The sequence below is a fragment of the Sardina pilchardus genome, chromosome 5, assembly GCF_963854185.1.
Source record: "Sardina pilchardus chromosome 5, fSarPil1.1, whole genome shotgun sequence".
NCBI classification, from domain to species: domain Eukaryota; kingdom Metazoa; phylum Chordata; class Actinopteri; order Clupeiformes; family Clupeidae; genus Sardina; species Sardina pilchardus.
The window spans coordinates 24,311,772-24,329,271 of NC_084998.1; the positions used below are offsets into that span (position 1 = coordinate 24,311,772).

The following is a 17,500-nucleotide window of genomic DNA, read 5'->3' on the forward strand; positions in this document are numbered from 1 at the left end:
GGCCTCGGCGGCGTTCTGTCAGCGATAAATACTTTAAGCGTGGGGGGAGGCCGAGGCAGCCGGGGCTGGAGCACATTTCATGCATTATTAAGCTAATGAGAGGCGAGGTGTTCCTGCGAGGCTGGAGGAGGAAGACAAAAGATCCTGCACTTCCACATCTCGCACCGGTCTCTCTCTCTCTCTCTCTCCATCTCTCTCCCTCCCTTCCCTTCCCTTTTTTCCCTTATTTCTGTCCTCTCTCCCTCTCTCCATCTCCTTTTGCCCTCTTTCTCTGCCGCGCTCCCGCTTTCTCCTCCCCGACTTGTGTAAATGCTGGGGGAAAAGAGAAATCTGCATCCACAAACGTGAAGCATGAATATGTATTCCCATGGAAGCTAGTTGGTAGATAATATTTTATGGAAAGCAGATGCGCGGCGCCCCTGAAGAGACCCCCCCCCCCATGCGAGAGATCGCTCCTGATTCCTTCCTCTTCCGCCATTTCCACCCCGTGTTGGGGTTTGTCGTTCGCGCCGCCTGTCCAAAAAAAGGCGCATGTTTGAATGGATTCGCACGCCCGACGACTGTTTTCTTTTTACGGCTTTGTGTGGCTTTTCTCTGCTTTCTTTCTCTCGTTGCCCCCCTTAGTCAGGGAAATACCCACCGGCTTGTTTTTTTGAGGTTTTTTTTTCGCTAATCTGCAAGAGAAGGGAATTCGGGAATCAAAATATGGCGCATAACATGATAGTGCTGAATTATGGCCCGGCTGCTTGAGTGAGGGCATCTGGGGCTAAAATTAGCGGCCAAAGCCTGAATCAGCACAAGGCTCCAGTAGTTTCCACTCAGGACTGGAGGCTTTCTGCTGCCTGAGCTTTTTCTCTCTCTGTCTCTCTGTCTCTCTTTCTCTGTCTGTCTCTCTCTCTCTCTCTCTCTCTCTCTCCCTCTGTGTCTGTCTCTCTCTCACTCCATCTCTCTTTCTGGCTCTATGTCTCTTTCCCTCTCTCTCTCCCTCAGCCTCTATCTGACTCTCTCTCTCTCTACCTGTCTCTCTTTCTCTCTCTCCCTCCATCTCTCTCTCACTGTCTTTCTCTCTCCCTGTCTCTGTCTCTCTCTCTCTCCATCTCTCTCTGTTTCTCTTTCCCCCTCTCTCTCCCACTCTCTTCTCTATCTCTCCTTTCTTTCTTTCCCCCTGTTCTGTCTGCTCCTCTCCCCCCTCCCTGTGTGTAGAGGCTGAGGCTCTCATGGCGGTGACCTGACAGCGGAGTGTGGTCTGAAGGCGTTGAGGGTGATTACCTGTGATGTGCTGACACGTTAGAGCCCGCCGCCTTTGAAGCACAGCACCAATCAGGGAGGGGCGCCCATATGCCCCGCACACACACACGCATTCAATCGCTCGGGCCTCCTTTCTGCCTTTTCCTCCTCCGTTTTCTCTCTCTCTCCGTCTCTTTTTTTTTGGGTCTCTGTCCCTCTCTCTTTTGATGGTCCCTCGTTTTCTCCCTTGTTTACCCTCCTTGTCTGTGTCTACCTCTGTTTGTCTTTGTGTTCTTTTTTTGTGACTGACTTTTTTCTTCTTTTTCACGCGCGCCATTTCTTCAAAAACACCCACATGGTAATCAAATTACAACAGGCGTATGGAAAACACTTAGACGGCATTCACACACCAAGAATGCTCACACACAAGTCGCTTTCCTGAAACCACTGGCACAGGAAAACACATGTGCGCATGCACACACACACACACACACACACACACACACACACACACACACACACACACACACACACACACAGAATATCTCACATATGCACAGACTATCTGCTCTTGTAACAGCAGGCTTAAATGCAACAAAGTGCTTAGGGACTCCCTCAGCTGCCATCTTGCTTTTACCTTTCCAGGTCTTGCAAGGTTGGTGCTCACAGCATGTAGGCAGAGCCAGGAAGAGTGGGGGCCTTTGGAGATTACAGAGACAAGGCTGTAGATGGGGGAAGTTTTGTGTGTTGTTTGCTATCAAGATTTGTGTGAGAGTGTGTGTGTGTGTGTGTGTGAGTGTGCGTTTGTGTGTGGGGGGGGTAGCTGTATGCGTGTGAGGCTGTGTATCTTTGTGATGTGTGTGTATGTGTGTGTGTGTGTGTGTGCGTGCGCGCGTGTGTGTGTGTAACCTTGACGGTCTGTATTTGTTTCAGTAGATAAGAGCGACGTGTTTGAAAATGTGCGAGGGAGTCGGAGGTGTGTTTTCGTACGGAAAAGCGCTGCCCTGTGGCCAGCGTGATGGCCCCATGCGAAGGCAACCGCCCGCCCGCCCGCCGCCTCTCTCTCGCGCTCCCTTTTATTTGATGCTTATATTCATGGCTGCTGCCGTGAAGGTCAACGGGCTTAACCAAACCTGTTTTAAAAAAGCGCAAAGAAATATGGCCGTCGGCCAACGGCCTGCCTTGCCAGTGTGTGATCTCCACACTACCACCCATCCTGGCCATGGCTCCTGCCTGGTCAGTGAAGGGGAGAGAGGACGGATCCAACCGACTCCTTCAGCTGTTGTGTTCGAAGAAGTTTATTTCCTAAAATAATATGTTAAGTGATACGTTTTTTTTTTGCGGGTGAGGTCTGCACAAGGCTTGTTGTCCTTCCAGTCTAAAATGCAGAATGTTAGATCATGTTTGAAATGGTTTGTAATGTTAAGTATATTTTTCACTGGAGCTGTCATTTGCAGTGTTTTCTTTGTGTGCCTGTTCGGACATGTGTATCTCTGAAATTAACTGGCAAGTCTTTTCAGATGACATGCAGACATGAATGCAGATACAAAGCGTGTGACGTTAATTACCTTGCAAATGCCAGAACGTTTCAGAAATGTTTCAACACTCCTCGGCAGGCCAAATGCTCATGACTGAGTTAACAGCTTGATATCTCTCTTGCTGTGTCCTCTGTCCTCACCTGTTCTCCTCCCTCCTATCCCAGCATTTCTCCCGCATTTAAAGACACATTGTTCCCTTTTCGGCTTTTCATTCCTCGTCCTTTTGCATGTCTATCTAAAGTCATCTTCCGTTGTCGTATTACCAGACCTGTTTGAGGATTTTTGGGCACGACCCGAATGCTGAGGGAGATGAACCGAGAAAACACGATCAGCGGATTTGTGTCGTTTACAGACAACACTCCCATCGTGTTGATAAACAACACCGCCTCGATATTAGCGGCTGAAGATAAGGGAGAGGCTCGCTTTTGTCCCTCTGACTCAAAGCAGCACTTTGATCCTGTAATGAACGTGTGCGTCGGGTGCGTGCGTGATAGAGCTCGCACACTCGTGAGTCAGTATCACACGCAGGCACGCACCGACACCAGAAAAGCCCTCAGTATGCCATTTTAGAACCTCGCACCGCCATTTTCCATAATGACTTAAAAGCACGCTTGTGCGCGTCTCAGGGGGATTATCATCCGTCTGGGCCGCGAGACTGGGATTTCCCTCACGGCTTCGGTGGAAAGTTATTAGAGGATTCGCAACTGGCTCAGCAGGTCTTTTCCATGCCGGGTGAAAGCCGGGGCTACCAATGCGTCTAAGCGAGCGCAGGGTAGCCTTGCCCGCGCGCGCGATAAGGCTCAGCTCCCCCAATCCACCGCGCTGTGGGCACAGTAAGGCCGCTCGACAAGTTAAAACTAAATCAGCTTTTCGAGCGCTGCGCGGCAGAACACTTTGAAACAGAGGGATTTTCGCGGCCTTAGCGGGGACATCAGGCTGAACAACCAAAACTAACAGCTGAAGCGAAATGATACAGCCACGATGCGATATTATCAGGGGATGTGTACAGACATGGCAGTCGGCACCCTGTCACAAACGGTCAACCTTACAAGAGACCCGATGACCCTTTCTCGTTTCCAATAATGTGGTCACTGTTCATAGTGTGTATAAATCTCACAAAGGTGAGGGTTGTGTGTGTATAGTGGCTCCTCTGCTTGCACGCATCCAGCCTCCTTTGTTTAGAAAATAGGGCAGCGAGGGGGCTTGGGCTGACTCTACCCCACTGAGAGTGAATGGAGGAAGGGCGGCAGGACTACGTGAGAGCCCCAGTGCTCGTGGCCCAAACCAGGTCACGCAGCGCGTTACTGTATGGCTGTGTCTGGACGCAAAAACAATTAACTGCTTGTTGTTCCCACACACACCAAAAAAAAAAAAAAAAAAAAGCCCCAACCCTGCTGTTTTAATTCATTGTGCTCCGTTATGCTAATATTCAATTAGAATTCTGAATTCTAATTAATGCCTCGTAGAACTCAGACTTCTGAATAAACAGCTCCTCTTCCCCCTAGGGTTGAACATGCAAATGGAGCGTCAGGGTTAGCTGCGGCGATGAATCAGATACCGTCATAATATTCCTCCGAATAATGTGGGGCTTGTTCCGCCTGGGCCCTGGCGCTGGATCCCGTTTTTTTTTTTTTTTTTCTGAGGCCCAAGCACGGGCGGCAGCTTACTGGACCGGCCTGGCCCGGAGACGATGGCCGTATCCTAATACTGCCGTCTCTGTTCTCGCAGGGAGGGGAGCCGGTGACATGCTTTTCATTTCACAACGTGTTAGTCAGCGTAATCAAATTGTGCTGCTCACTGAACACTGCTCCTTTAAATAAGCGGGTCATTGATACCGGGGCTCAGACGACAAGTTTCCTTGGCAATATGGCCTCCTGATTTGCGCACTCGTGCCGCCCACACAAGGACTTTTATGCCATTTCATAAAATGTAGCAAGCTGCAGAGTTGAATTTTTACAGCAGATTTTACTTTCTTGGAGCGATCTCCTTAACAGATACTTACCAGTTAGATTTCTTAAGTCTTTCAAGGGATGGAACATGAAAGACATAAAAGTGGGTGATACTACTTCTATCAAAACTGATACTTATACTACTAGTAATAGTTACGCCAATAGTAATGTGTGAATAGCAGTATGTGAATCAATAATGCAGTTGTATAAATGTATAAACTCTTTGCTCTTATTTGTAATTCCATTGCTGTCTCCCTTCGCCGTCTGACAGAAGATCTGCTGGAGACTGGAGGTTCACACACTCTCCCGGCTCCCTTCTCTGAAGGCTGCACCGTCTCCACTCTCTAATTAGTCGCAGTAAAGCTCGGAAACTATTTGAGGAATGCAGATATCGATGGGGGAGGCAGACAACTCCTACCGGCTTTCGGTGTTTGTGTTCAGATATTGAACTGTAAGATGAGTACAGAATGTCTTCTCCGCCCATCTGTTACTGTCGCGAGACCTCCGACTGTTACCGTGGGTGCCAATGCAACAGGATGTCTCTGAAGGCTCACCACGGGTCAGGCCATTTTTTATTGAGTAGTCGCCTGTCTCTGGGGAATGCTCTCTCTCTCTCTCTCTCTCTCTCTCTCTCTCTCTCTCTCTCTCTCTCTCTCTCGGCAGAGCAGTGTTGAAGAATCTCTCCTAGTCTCTTGAGAAGAAACAAAAAGATACAGCCCACAGGAAAAACATAAAACCCCCTTAAAATTTCTGTTTTGTGTTTTTGGAATTTGCATCAGTCAGTAGACAGGCCTCTTTTCAGCCCGTTGCATCATCAGTTTTAGTGGAAGCGTCGTAGCTTTCCAATCTTGATGAGATCTTACAACTCCCCCAGAATTGTTTAAGTAGTTAAAAAAAAATAATAAAATAAGTGTAAAAACTCCCTTTTCAGTCTTCCTTAAACATCAGTGGTGACAGATGAAAAAGGCCTAACTCAGTGGGAGTACTACCTTTGTTTGTGCAAAAAGCGTTTGAAGCCAACCCATTGCTTACTGTAAAGAGGGGAAGTCACAGCTACAGAGCTTGCAGTACTGTGTGTTGCATGATGAGTTGAACTCTCTGCTGCAGTCCCAGTGGACTGGTCCCTGTTGCGCGCCTCTGGGAGAAAGGGAATGAGAGAGAGAGAGAGAGACGGGGGGAAGAAAGAAAGAGAGAAGAGCCGAGCGAGCGCCTCTCTCTAATTTGTCCTAATGAAGAAGCGCGTCTTGCGGAGGCCTGCTGCTAGTCAGTCAAGCGGCGCGGCGCCTTGCCTCCTCTGAAGAGCACGCTAGGAAGCCCCCCCTCCCCCCCCCCTCTGGTCGCGCTGTCACCACGAACGCCGCGTTTGACGTCGCAGACGCACCAGATCGCGAGCACAACGCGCTTCCGCTCCGACGGGAGAGGATCTGTCAGGTGCGCTCATGTTGCCGAGCGAGTGAGAGAGTCCCTTTCGATGAAGATAGCAGGGGCTGTCAGAGGAGTCGCGCAGTCTTTGCCAAGGAGGCCTCGCTCCTCCACACACACTGGAGAAACCTACATGTGTGTATGTGAGCGTAGCAGTAGAACTTGCGACGTTAGAACCTCCTTAGCACCCAATGGTGGGCTCTCTGACGGCCCACCACTACTACACGATACGAGGACAAAGATGTTTGTTGTCTCTCTATTTCCGAGGGTCAGTTGTCTGTTTCAAGTTTTTTTTCTTTTAGCTTGTCTCGAAACAGTTCCTGTTTGTTATCAGGGATCTGTTTTAACTGTTTAACCTTATCGGCGCATCAGAAATCTGATGGTCTGGCCGTGGTCAATTCTGAAAGGCCGTCGTTATGTTGAAACGTTTTGGGGTTGTTGTTTCTTTTTTTTCCCTCTCTCTTTCTTCCCTCTCTCTGTTGCCCACTCCGGGTGCATTTGAATGAGCATTATGTGGGAATTCACCTCTATAAAGACCAACCTTCTATTCCCACCAGTACGAGGGAGTGGTTTCCCTCTGTCAACAACTACAACATTGTTGTCTGTCAATGAGCCATTGCTTGCATTACCATACACATGCATCATAATTGCATATTGGCATAATTGGAATGAACTGATGTCTGGTTTGGCTTTTCTGTTCATTCATTCGTGCGAGCTGAACAAACACAGCACTTACTGAGCTCGGCGAGAGAGACGTACGTTTTTGAAAAGTCAACGAATGCAAACTGTGGTGTGGGTGCGTACTGCGTAGCTGCGGCCAGAGGAGTGGGTGAACGACAGACGCACGTCTGTCTGCTTCCTTGTGCTCTCCTCGCTTGCGTCAGTGCCACTCCTCTGGTCTACTTTTATTTGTTTTCTTTTTCTCTATCTGCGTCTCCTCCTCCTCTCCTCTCTTCTTCTGGCCTCTTTCTTCTCCTCTTGTCCTTCTCTTCCTCTGGCCTCTCCTCTTCTCCTCTTGTCCTTCTCCTCTCCTCTTGTCCTTCTCTTCTCCTCTTCTCCTCCTGTCCTCTTCTTCTGGCCTCTTCTCCTCTTCTTCTTTTGCTTCGTCCTCTGGCCTCCTCTCTTCCCTGTTTCTTTCTTCCTCACCTTCTCCTCTCCTCTCCTCTCCTCTCCTCACCTTCTCCTCCTCTCCTCTCCTCTCCTCTCCTCTCCTCTCCTCTCCTCTCCTCTCCTCACCTTCACCTTCTCCTTCTCCTTCTCCTTCTCCTCTCCTCTCCTCTCCTCACTCGCTGCTCTTGCCTTGTCGGGTCTTGTCCTCCTCTGCGCGCGTGTCTCTCTCTCTTGTCTGGCATGTGATTCATTTGTCTATTAGGCTGTCACTCACAGGCTGGCCCGGGACATCAGCGGGCTTATTAGAGAGCGTTGATAATGTGATTCCCCCTCGCAGCATATGTTAAACTGCCGCCCTGATTTATGCCAGGCAGCTTACGCAGCCAAGCGCCTGGGAGCCAAACAAGCCAAGAGCTCTCCCCCACCACCACCACCACCACCACCACCACCACCCCACCTCTCCAGTCCGGCCCTGGAGCATCTTTTGGGGGCCCAAAAGCCCTGAGTAATGCCCCAGCACTCCAGGGTCGCCAGTCCGCGTCTGAGGTAAAGGTCAGCGGGAATTTATGGGGACGGCGCAGCAAGGTTGCGCTCTCAAAAGCCACGGCGTCCTTTTCCCCCTCCGTTGCGAGGTGTTTATCGAGCCCTCTCTCCACGCGGCTCGATCTTGTGTAAACTCCGAGTCATAATCGAGGGTTCGGCGAGATTAGTCGGCGTCCCAAAAAAAGAGAGAGAGAGGGTTTGTTCTAAATGCCAGTAGCCCATTATCTGGAGAGCAGCGCTGATAAGGCCTTTGGTCGCTGTTCTCTTCGAATGCAAAATAGATTAGCGCACTCAGAGCTACGTTGAGTTAAGCAGCGGTGGAATATTTCAAGGGGGTAGGCGGCATTTACTTTATTTTTTTTTTTTTTTTTTTGCCTTCTATGGTGGAGTTGCTCCCTTAGGCTGCCAAACCAACTTGTTACTCCAGTCTGTGTGAAAGAACAAATCAGTTTCATGTAGTGCTGATGTCAAATCAATACGTACAGGGGTCAAGTGGCTAAGGGAATTTCTAGAGTGAACAGAGAGGCCAGAGTCTACCGCGGCTTCTGCGCGTGCTTGTTTCTAGTTTAGTACACTCAAAAAAAAACTAAAAATGAAAAAGAAAAAGAAATGATTAGCCAACTCCTATCCACTTGAGTATTATGCTCAGTGTTGATTTGTGCGGTGAAATTGACGTGATCACTTAAGAGGTGCAATGGACCAGCAGGACACCGGGCAGCGGAGAGCCGTGCAGGAACAATGAGACCTTAGTCTTGGAGACTTCTCTCTTCGCCCTCCGCCCCGTTCCAAAATTGAATCATGTCCGTGATGGAGCTCCGATTCTGTAAATAATTTACACCTCTCTGAGTCTGCAAAAATATTTGTGCTTTGCCCTCCTGCCTCAGTCGCCGCCCTGTCCTCCCCCCCTCAAGCCCAACCTGCAGGGGGGACGTTCAGGTGCTCCTTCTTCTTCTTCTTCTTCTTCTACTTTTTTTCTTCTTTTTCCTCTAGTGGCGGCTAGAGATGCAGACAGATCTGCTAAGGCAGGCGTGGAGAAACAGCTCCCTTAGTGACCCCCCCCCCCCCCCCCCACACACACACACACACACACACACACACACACTCGCACACTCACCCCTCCCTCGCTGCTCTCCTGCCGCCCTCCCTCCCTCCCCGCTCTACATATGCAGCTGATAGCATCTGGCACGGCCCTCTCTCAAGGGAGCGCTGTAATCTGTTCCATCAGCGTTTACTACTGAAGAAATTAACTAAGACAAGCGCCGTGGCCTGAGCCAGCAGAATTCTTCCATTAGGAAAATTATAAAGCCATTATGGAGAACAATTTGCTCCTTCATCCAAATGACTCCCTCTCTCTCGCGCGCGCTCTCGCTCTTTCTCTGTTTCTCTTTCTTTTCTCTCGTACTGACTACTGGAGTGTTTGTGTGTGTGTGTGTGTGTGTGTGTGTGTGTGTGTGTGTGTGTGTGTGTGTGTGTGTGTGTGTGTGTGTGTGTGTGTGTGTGTGTGTGTGTGTGTGTGTGTGTGTGTGTGTGTGTGTGTGTGTGTGTGTGTGTGTGTGTGTGTGTGTGCGCGTGTGCGTGTGCGTGTGCGTGGAGAGAGAGGTGCAGACCCAGGGTGTGTGTTGCAGTTGAAGGGGACAGACTGTGGCACTGTGGGAAAGGCGCAGGGGTAAATAGTTATATTGTGTTCTCGTGCTCTTGGGTGTGTGTGATAGGCCGACCCGTCTGATTAGTCCATCTGTAACTGACGGAGGAGGAGGGAACCGTTTGTGAGTGTTTTTTGGACATCGTGGCTGTGTGCCCTGGGGGTACCTGTCTGGATGTTAGTCACATGGTCACTGTTAATGTTCTTAACCCAAACGCCAGACAGAGGAGATGAGCCAGTCCATTTTCTTGATGAATTAATGGTGATAAGGCTGTCCGTTTGGGGAGTGGTTCTCTATAAATAAGCCTGACTTCCTTTTTCTATTAAGATGTGGGCTGTCCTTCTTTTTTTCCACGGTCTGCAGATATCCTTTTAGTATTATTTTGCGCAGGTGAATTTACCATCACGGGAGCTTCAGTCAAAACAAGTCTACAAGCATGCTGACACATGCTGTGCAATAAAAATAAAGATTACTCAAGTTTTACTGTACAATAGTGTTAGGTTAGATTTAGGTGTGAGAAAAATAACAAATTCCAAGGCGTGCGAATGAACATTTCTGTTCCATAGAGCATAGCCCCTCAAAGCAGTCATTTAGTCACAGACTGTGAAGACCAGTGTGGTGTACACCAGGTCGGCTATTCATTCAGTGATATCCCATAATTAGATATGTACACCATTAAAAGTATCAACAGAGATAATCTGGGAGTTTACCAATAATAGCTTTGTAAATACTGCCTCGCCCAAGTAAGACTTATGACATGGTGGTATAAGAAGAATATTGTATACTTATGTACATGAGTGTTGGTAACTTTTTGCTGAATTTCATCATCTCGTAGCATTTTTGCCGGATGTAGAATGTAAAAATAAAACAAAACTAGTTCAAGTTTAAGTGACTTTTAACAAGACCATTTACAGTTTCATCTACAGTTACATACTTTAGAATAGAGACATATACTACCTTGATGCTAATGTGACTGAACAGTTTGAGGTCCTAAGCAAGGAGGGAAATAGAAGATGATGATTTTTACGTAAATACTGAGATGCCGAGATACTCAGTCATAAGCAACACAGGGGCGTTCAGTTTAGCACCAATAATGAAGAAGCCTCGCTATCAACACAAACAGTGTTAGAGGGAGAGCTTTCGAGGCGTCCGCCTGCTATGGAGCAACAGCCTGCGTGAAGTCGTCTGTTTACTGGGACGAAGTGATTGAGTGGGAATGGAAAATTAGAAGAGGGCAGAGGTGAGATGTTGGCAGGGGGCCGGGGGTGGGGGGGTGGGGGGGTGGGGGGGTTGGCATGGTGGAAGGGCGGTGGGGTTGAATCTGAAATCTTTTGATCCAGTCGCTCATCCCCCCAGTCGATGCGTGTGCAGACAGCAGGGCTTCCTCGAGTTTCAGTCGTTCAGGATTCACGAGCCTCTCTTGGCTAATCAAAGAGGTGATTAGCCAAATCACAGGCTTTAATGGGCTTATAACAGCAGCATCTGCTAATCAGTGTCAAGAGTGTTAACTTGTGAGGGGCTTGGGGCATGTGTGTGTGTATGTTTGTGTATGTATGTGTGTGTGTGTGTGTGTGTGTGTTTGTGTGTGTGTGTGTGTGTGTGTGTGTGTGTGTGTGTGTGTGTGTGTGTGTGAGAGAGAGACAGCAGCCCCCTGTCATGGTGAGAGGAGGGAGGGAGGCTGAGCTCTGTGTCAGCAGTCATGGTGGTGAACTCTGGACGCGGGTTCATGCAGCAGCAGGCCTGTTGTGGAGGTGGGATGTGCGTTTGCAAGTTAGATATTTCGATCATTTAGATACTTGGAAACTTTAGATACTTTAATCTACTGATCAGTTGGAAAGAATACGTTGTATTTATGCATTGATGGTCAATGATAGAGCTGGCATTAAACATTATGAAATACAACATGGCTACATTGGTGTCTTCTTAGAGCGGAATGGTAAATGGGAATGGAATGAGCCAACTAAGATCCACTGAACGCTTCAATCGACCACATAATCTTGACAGATTGTGAGCTCTAGAATAAGAGATCTGTCCAGGATTGTTCGCCATAAATGGCTCATTAGTTTGCATCTGGCAAGGAGACCGTATCTAGACGAGACACTGACAAGGATGGCACTGTAGATGCTTATTTCAGCCGTGGCCCTCCGTGCTAAACGGTAATCAGGCAAATAAGAAGCCATTTTCATATAATTATCACCAAACATTATGCCAAATGCAGGAATGCCATTGCCACCATCAGATATGTGTGGCTGGTTTCTGGCAGGCCTGAAATGAATACAGTAAGGGTGTGTGTGTGTGTGTGTGTGTGTGTGTGTGTGTGTGTGTGTGTGTGTGTGTGTGTGTGTGTGTGTGTGTGTGTGTGTGTGTGTGTGTGTGTGTGTGTGTGTGTGTGTGTGTGTGTGTGTGTGTGTGTGTGTGTGTGTGTGTGTGTGTGTGTGTGTGTGTGTGTGTGCGCGTGCGTGTGTGCGTGCGTGTATTTGTGTGTTTAAAACATTTAGCAGCAGTGTAGACTGGCAGAGATCCTCCCCTCTGTCTCTCTCTCCTTCTGTCTCTCTCTTTCTCTCCCTCCCTCCCTCTCCCTGATGCTTGCTGTCCTGCTGGGTAGAGCCTGGCCGGCTTTTTTGGGGGGGAACACATGGCACTGCAGGATGCCTGGACACAGATACCACCACAACAGTCTGTCATCCGATCATAAAGCTAAAAACTGTCTGTTTGGGCAGTGGCCGTCTTTATTTGTTTTTTTATTTGCTGTTCTTTGGCCTGTTGTGCAACGGAATATGACTTGTCCAAACCTCACTCTCTCTCTCGTTGTGGTGTGTGTGTGTGTGTGTGTGTGTGTGTGTGTGTGTGTGTGTGTGTGTGTGTGTGTGTGTGTGTTGTGTTTGTTGTGTGTGTGTGTTGTGTTTGTTGTGTGTGTGTGTGTTGTGTTTGTTGGTGTGTGTGTGTGTGTGTGTGTTGTGTTATGTGTGTTTGTATGTGTGTGTTGTGTTGTGTTGTGTGTGTGTGTGTGTGTTATGTGTGTGTTTGTGTGTGTGTGTGTTGTGTGTGTGTTATGTGTGTGTGTGTGTGTGTGTGCGAGCATCAGGCAGCTTCGCTCGTAGAGACGTGTTGGTTGAGATGGTAAGGGAGGACGGCTCAGCTCTGTGGCTGAGGGATGTGAGGAAGAGAGCAGTAATCAGAGGGGGCTGGAGACAGGAAGAGAGGGAGACGGCGTGATAGAGGGATAGAGAGAGAGACACACGGAGGTATATAGACCGAGCGCGAGACAAAGAACAAAAAAGAGGTGGAGACAGAGACATATAGAAAGAGGAGGAGAGAGAGAGAGAGAGCAAGAGAGAGAGAGAGAGAGAGAGATGGAGGGAAAGAGAGAGAGAGAGATGGAGGGAAAGAGAGCGAGGCAGACAGACAGAGACAGAGAGATGAAAGCTGGACAGGCCTGTGGTGGCGGTTCACTCTCCGGACCCACACTTACTGAGCTGGAGGTTTGGGGAGTCTGGCAGGCTGAGCTCCAACCTAATTAACTTGATTTGTTCTTTGCATCTGGTTCCCAGATGTCAACACACGCTACACACACTAACACTCACACACACACACACACACACACACACACACATACAGTCTCATGTAGTTTGGAGGAAAAGCAGGTTGAGGCTTTTCCCCCTCCATGTTAAGACTGCCCTGGATCGTCTCTAGTCTGTATTGGTGCCCTTCCCGGTAACGGAACTCGAGTGTGTTTCGGCTGCTGTCACTTCAACTTTGAGAATGCCTAACCAGCCGCCTGTACTTTTACAGTGTCGCACAGTCGAAGCCTTGCTCTCTTTCTCTCTGTCTCTCTCTCTGTCTCTGTCTCTCTCCCTCTCTCTCTCTCTCTCTCTCTCTCTCTCTCTCTCTCTCTCTTCCCCCCTGCCTCACAAGACCAGCAGTGTTTCATATTAAGATCCTCATTTTCAGAGAGCCATTTTGGCTGTGAACGCGTTTGCTAAATGCCTTCTGTTGTGGGGGCTATGGCATTGAGGAGCCCTTTTATCTCACCCCAAGTTTGAGGTCAGCCGTTAGGAGCACCATGCGTCTCCAGAGAGTGCCTGAGTCGGCCCGGATGTGGGCCAGTCAAGGCCCACTTGTTCTCTTGGTGTCCTCGCCGAGCGGGAGCTTTTGGCTAGCTCGCGCGAGTCTGAAAATGGCAGCGTGATGTCTTTGTCAGTGCAACGCTGATTTGTCTCCCCCCATTTTTTATGACTGTTTCCACACTTGAGTCTCAATGTGGAATAGTTTTTTTGCCCTGAAATATGTCTTTGTTATAATTATTTATTCGTCCGTTATTCTCTGGCCGTATTTGATCTCTTCGGTTCTCACCAGAAGGGATACATCTTGGTAGGAAAACAAGAGCTGAGCTATGTGTAGTGTGGGGCAAGCACACTAGATTATTTTAGTGTGACACAGTCCCAGCCCTCTCAGTGTCAAGATAATGGCGTGATAGAAAAGATGAATTATATATGGAACTCCTGAATAAATCAGAGAAAAATGTTGAAGTTGCAGCCACACTGTTCAGGTCGGTTTGCATAATGAACTAAATGTCCCTAATCCTTTGTAGTATTTAACCAGTGTGAAGTAATATGGAAAGTTTGTGACAAATGGCGTGGCAACAATAGTGCGTGTGGCCCGTATTGGGTAACTTTCCTATGTTGGTTTATGCGCTGTCGTTTCTGAGTGGAAATCTTATTTTTGCGTGTGTGTGTGTGTATGTTCTGCACCATCGGGCAAGAGAGTTTGTAAAGTGGTTTTCTTTTTCATTTCTGTGTAGACTCTTGTTTGCTCAGATCGAGATGGAGAAGTCAGCTACTGTTTTCTAATACCTCTCTCTCTCTCTCTCCCTCCCTCCCTCTCTCTCTCTCTCTCTCTCTGTCTCTCTCTGTCTCTGCCTGTCTGTCCGATTGCAGAAAGAACTGGATGCCACCGCCGCAGCGCTGGCCAACCGACAGGATGAGAGCGAGCAGTCCAGGAAAAAGCTCATCGACCAGAGCCGAGAGTTCAAGAAAAACACTCCAGAGGTGAGAAGCCTTCCCTCCATTTCCACGGGGCCGGGGCAGGCCCAGGGGCCCGGAGCTGCGAGGAGGAGGGGGAAGGAGAGGGGGAGGAGGAGAGGAGGAGGAGGAGGAGGAGGAGGAGGAGGAGGAGGAGGAGGAGGAGGAGACGAGACGAGAGGGGGGAGGATAGGAGATGACGGGAGGGAGTTGCAGAGGGAGGGGAGTAGAGGAGAGAAAAAAAAGTGCAGTCGGAGGATAGCTTGAACCCTGTCACTGCGAGAGGAAATGCTTTGGGCCACGTGGGTACGGTTGGGGAGCAGAGGGGGGGTGGGGGGGGGGGGGGGTGTCGTGTCTCTTGAAGGGAGCCTGTATTTCTGTGATCTCATTCCGCAGTCGCTGCCATTTTTAATAAATTAAGTTTGAGCCGCGCCGTTAATAAATGTAGGCGGTTGTTCGTTTACAAGACAGCTCGTTTCTTTTTTTTCTCTCTCTCCCCTGCTCCCCCCCCCCCCCCTCTTTTCCATTAGACATGGGTTGTCTGCATTTTTTGGTGTGTGTGAGTGTGTGTGTGTGTGTGTGTGTGCGCGCGAGTGTGTGAGTGCGTGTATGTGTGTGTACAAGTGTGTGTGTGTGTGTGTGCAAGTGTGTGCTAGTGTGTGCGAGTGTGTGTGTGTGTGTGTGTGGTTCGACTCAACAGCTGGTTCCTTGAGGTGTCATTTTGAACTGGGCCCTTTCTTTCCGCAAGGTCATCAACCTGCACCAAACCCCCCCACCCCTCCACCCCCCCACCCTTCGCTCTCCCAGCCGTGGAGTTCCCCTCTCTATTATTTCTGCCCAATTTAGTCAATGATTGTCTTCGAGCTGATTTTATGGACGAGGGCAAAAGAGATCGGGGGGGGGGGTCCGAGGAAGTCCAGCGGCAGCCTGCTGTCCTGTCCGAACGCTCTGTCCTTTTAGGGAATGTTCTTCCTGCATGACTGGCCGTATCTGCTTCGGCCAGTGCCGACCGGATCGCGTCTGTCTCGGAGGTCACGGTCCACGCGCGCGCGAGCCTGCCGATGCGCAGAGAGCCGTTAAAGCCGGGACACCTTTTCTGTTTACCCAAAAGCGCGGCGGATCCGATTTGGTCGTATTACCATATCTGATGATAAGCGCCTGACGGACCCAAGCGGCCGCGGTGGTCAGATCAGTGTCTAGATTGAAAGGAGTTTTTTTTTCCCCCCCCTTTGTCTTTATTTCAAGTTTACTGTCGTGCGTTGAATAGACGTTTTTCTCCGGACTATTTTTACTATCTGACTTCACCAGCCACGGCAGCATCGCGGGCCTAATTTAATTCCATCTGGCCAATGACGTGCACAAAACTTTCCTCTTTTGCAACTTTTTTTGACACGGGATCTTTTCCAGTCTGAATATGTGTATTTTTCTAATATAAATTTTACTGTATCTACAGTTTATGGACGTTGAAAACTAAGTGTTGTCCTACTAGTGCTATCTGCGATTTTACTGCCACAAAGTCGCCATTCTCCTCCCTTTCTCACTCCTCTCTCTCACTCTTCCTCTTCTCTCCCTATACCTCTCCCTCTTTTCCTCCCTCCCTCCCTCTCTCTCTCCCTCTTTTTTTCCCCTCTGTGCGCTCCCTGATCCCTCTTTTTGTCTGTGCGAATTCCTCGTGAGCTACCCCTCCCATAGAGTGTTGATGAATAAATGGAAAATAGAAACCTGTTTTGTCTCCGGCACTCCAATAAATCAGGCTTCTTTTCCATTTAAAACGTCCAGGCCTGCAATTTATGTCTGCGCTTAATAAGCCGTTACTAAATGAATCGTGCTGGGGGTTTTGGCTGAGAGGCCCCACTCCTCAGCGCTCTGTGAGCGGGAGAAAAATGATACTCCTGACTCGGGCCCGGTACCCAAGGTACAAAACATCAAGGGCTCCTTCCGCCATGGGACAGGGGGGGAAACCTCATCCCTTGATGCCGCTGCCACGCTGGAAAGTTACCTTAATTACTGTGTCGGGGGGAAGTGGAGGGGGTGGTGGTGGTGGGGTAGTCGCACTTACAGTATGTTGGCTCAACTGTCACTATATCTCTTTGTAGAGAACTGTCTTTACAGATTGATGTTGAGATTTTTTTCTTTTTTTAGTTCAGGATTGGTTGCTGCGTACTTTCTAATCGTTACTGATTGGTCATTATCTATCGGAGGTCTGACCTCACAGATTGATCTGCTTTTGTTCAGCGTAAGGTAACTGATAGTGTGTCAGCACATGTTCCTGGTTGTTACACTTATAATATCTTGCCCAGGATAATGAATAAAACTGTCGTGTGTGTGTGTGTGTGTATGTGTATGTGTGTGAGTGTGTGTGGAACAGAATGTCTCTGAGGTGCTTGTGCAATAGCTTACATGTTTCTTGAATCTGATTACTGGTTAAAATAATTTGCTATATTTAGACATTAAGCTTGCCATTTCATAAGCCAGAGGGTTAAGTGTTTGAACTCTAAAGCCGGTGAGAACGCCGTTAAAAACACTGTAAAAATCGGACAATGTAGTCTGTCAATGAGCTGCTATTTACATTTAAACACGGCCCTACACATGACATTGTAGTACCGTTGTACTTACTTCATTGAAATGAAAATGATAGCAAACTGATTTCTGCAGGGAGTAGTCATGTACTTATAAGGATGTGTTGATCTGTAAAAACATAGTCTCTTGCAGTGACTCAACCTCTTCAACTGGAACTCATAGATCTCCGCTGTCTATTTCTGTTTCTTTTCTTTTCTTTTGGGTTCTGTTCTCTGCCACGCTAGCAAAAGATACAGAGCTAGAACTTCAGACATTCAAATGGTGTTTGTTTTTCATGTGAATATTCTCAGACCTGAGCTGTAATGTTGTAACCGAAAAAAAGACGTTTAACTATAGAGTGGTTTGCCCCCCTGCTTTGCTAACTTCTTTCCAGTCCCTCAGGCTCCCTGGCCCCTCTTAACTTGACTATAGCCATCAGTGCAACAACAGCTGCTGTTTCCACAGCAGTATCGTGTGTGTCTGTTTGT

The 17,500-nt window shown here is 48.6% G+C and overlaps 1 protein-coding gene across 2 annotated transcripts in view; it reads left to right on the forward strand.

Moving 5' to 3' along the window:
* The window catches only part of cux1a (cut-like homeobox 1a), a 113,076-nt gene that overhangs the window by 17,074 nt on the left and 78,502 nt on the right, over positions 1–17,500 (forward strand). For both annotated transcript variants that reach the window (XM_062537037.1, XM_062537038.1), the window contains exon 2: positions 14,370–14,480. In XM_062537037.1, coding sequence (XP_062393021.1) covers positions 14,370–14,480 — 111 coding nt within the window. The remainder of the gene's footprint in view (positions 1–14,369; positions 14,481–17,500) is intronic.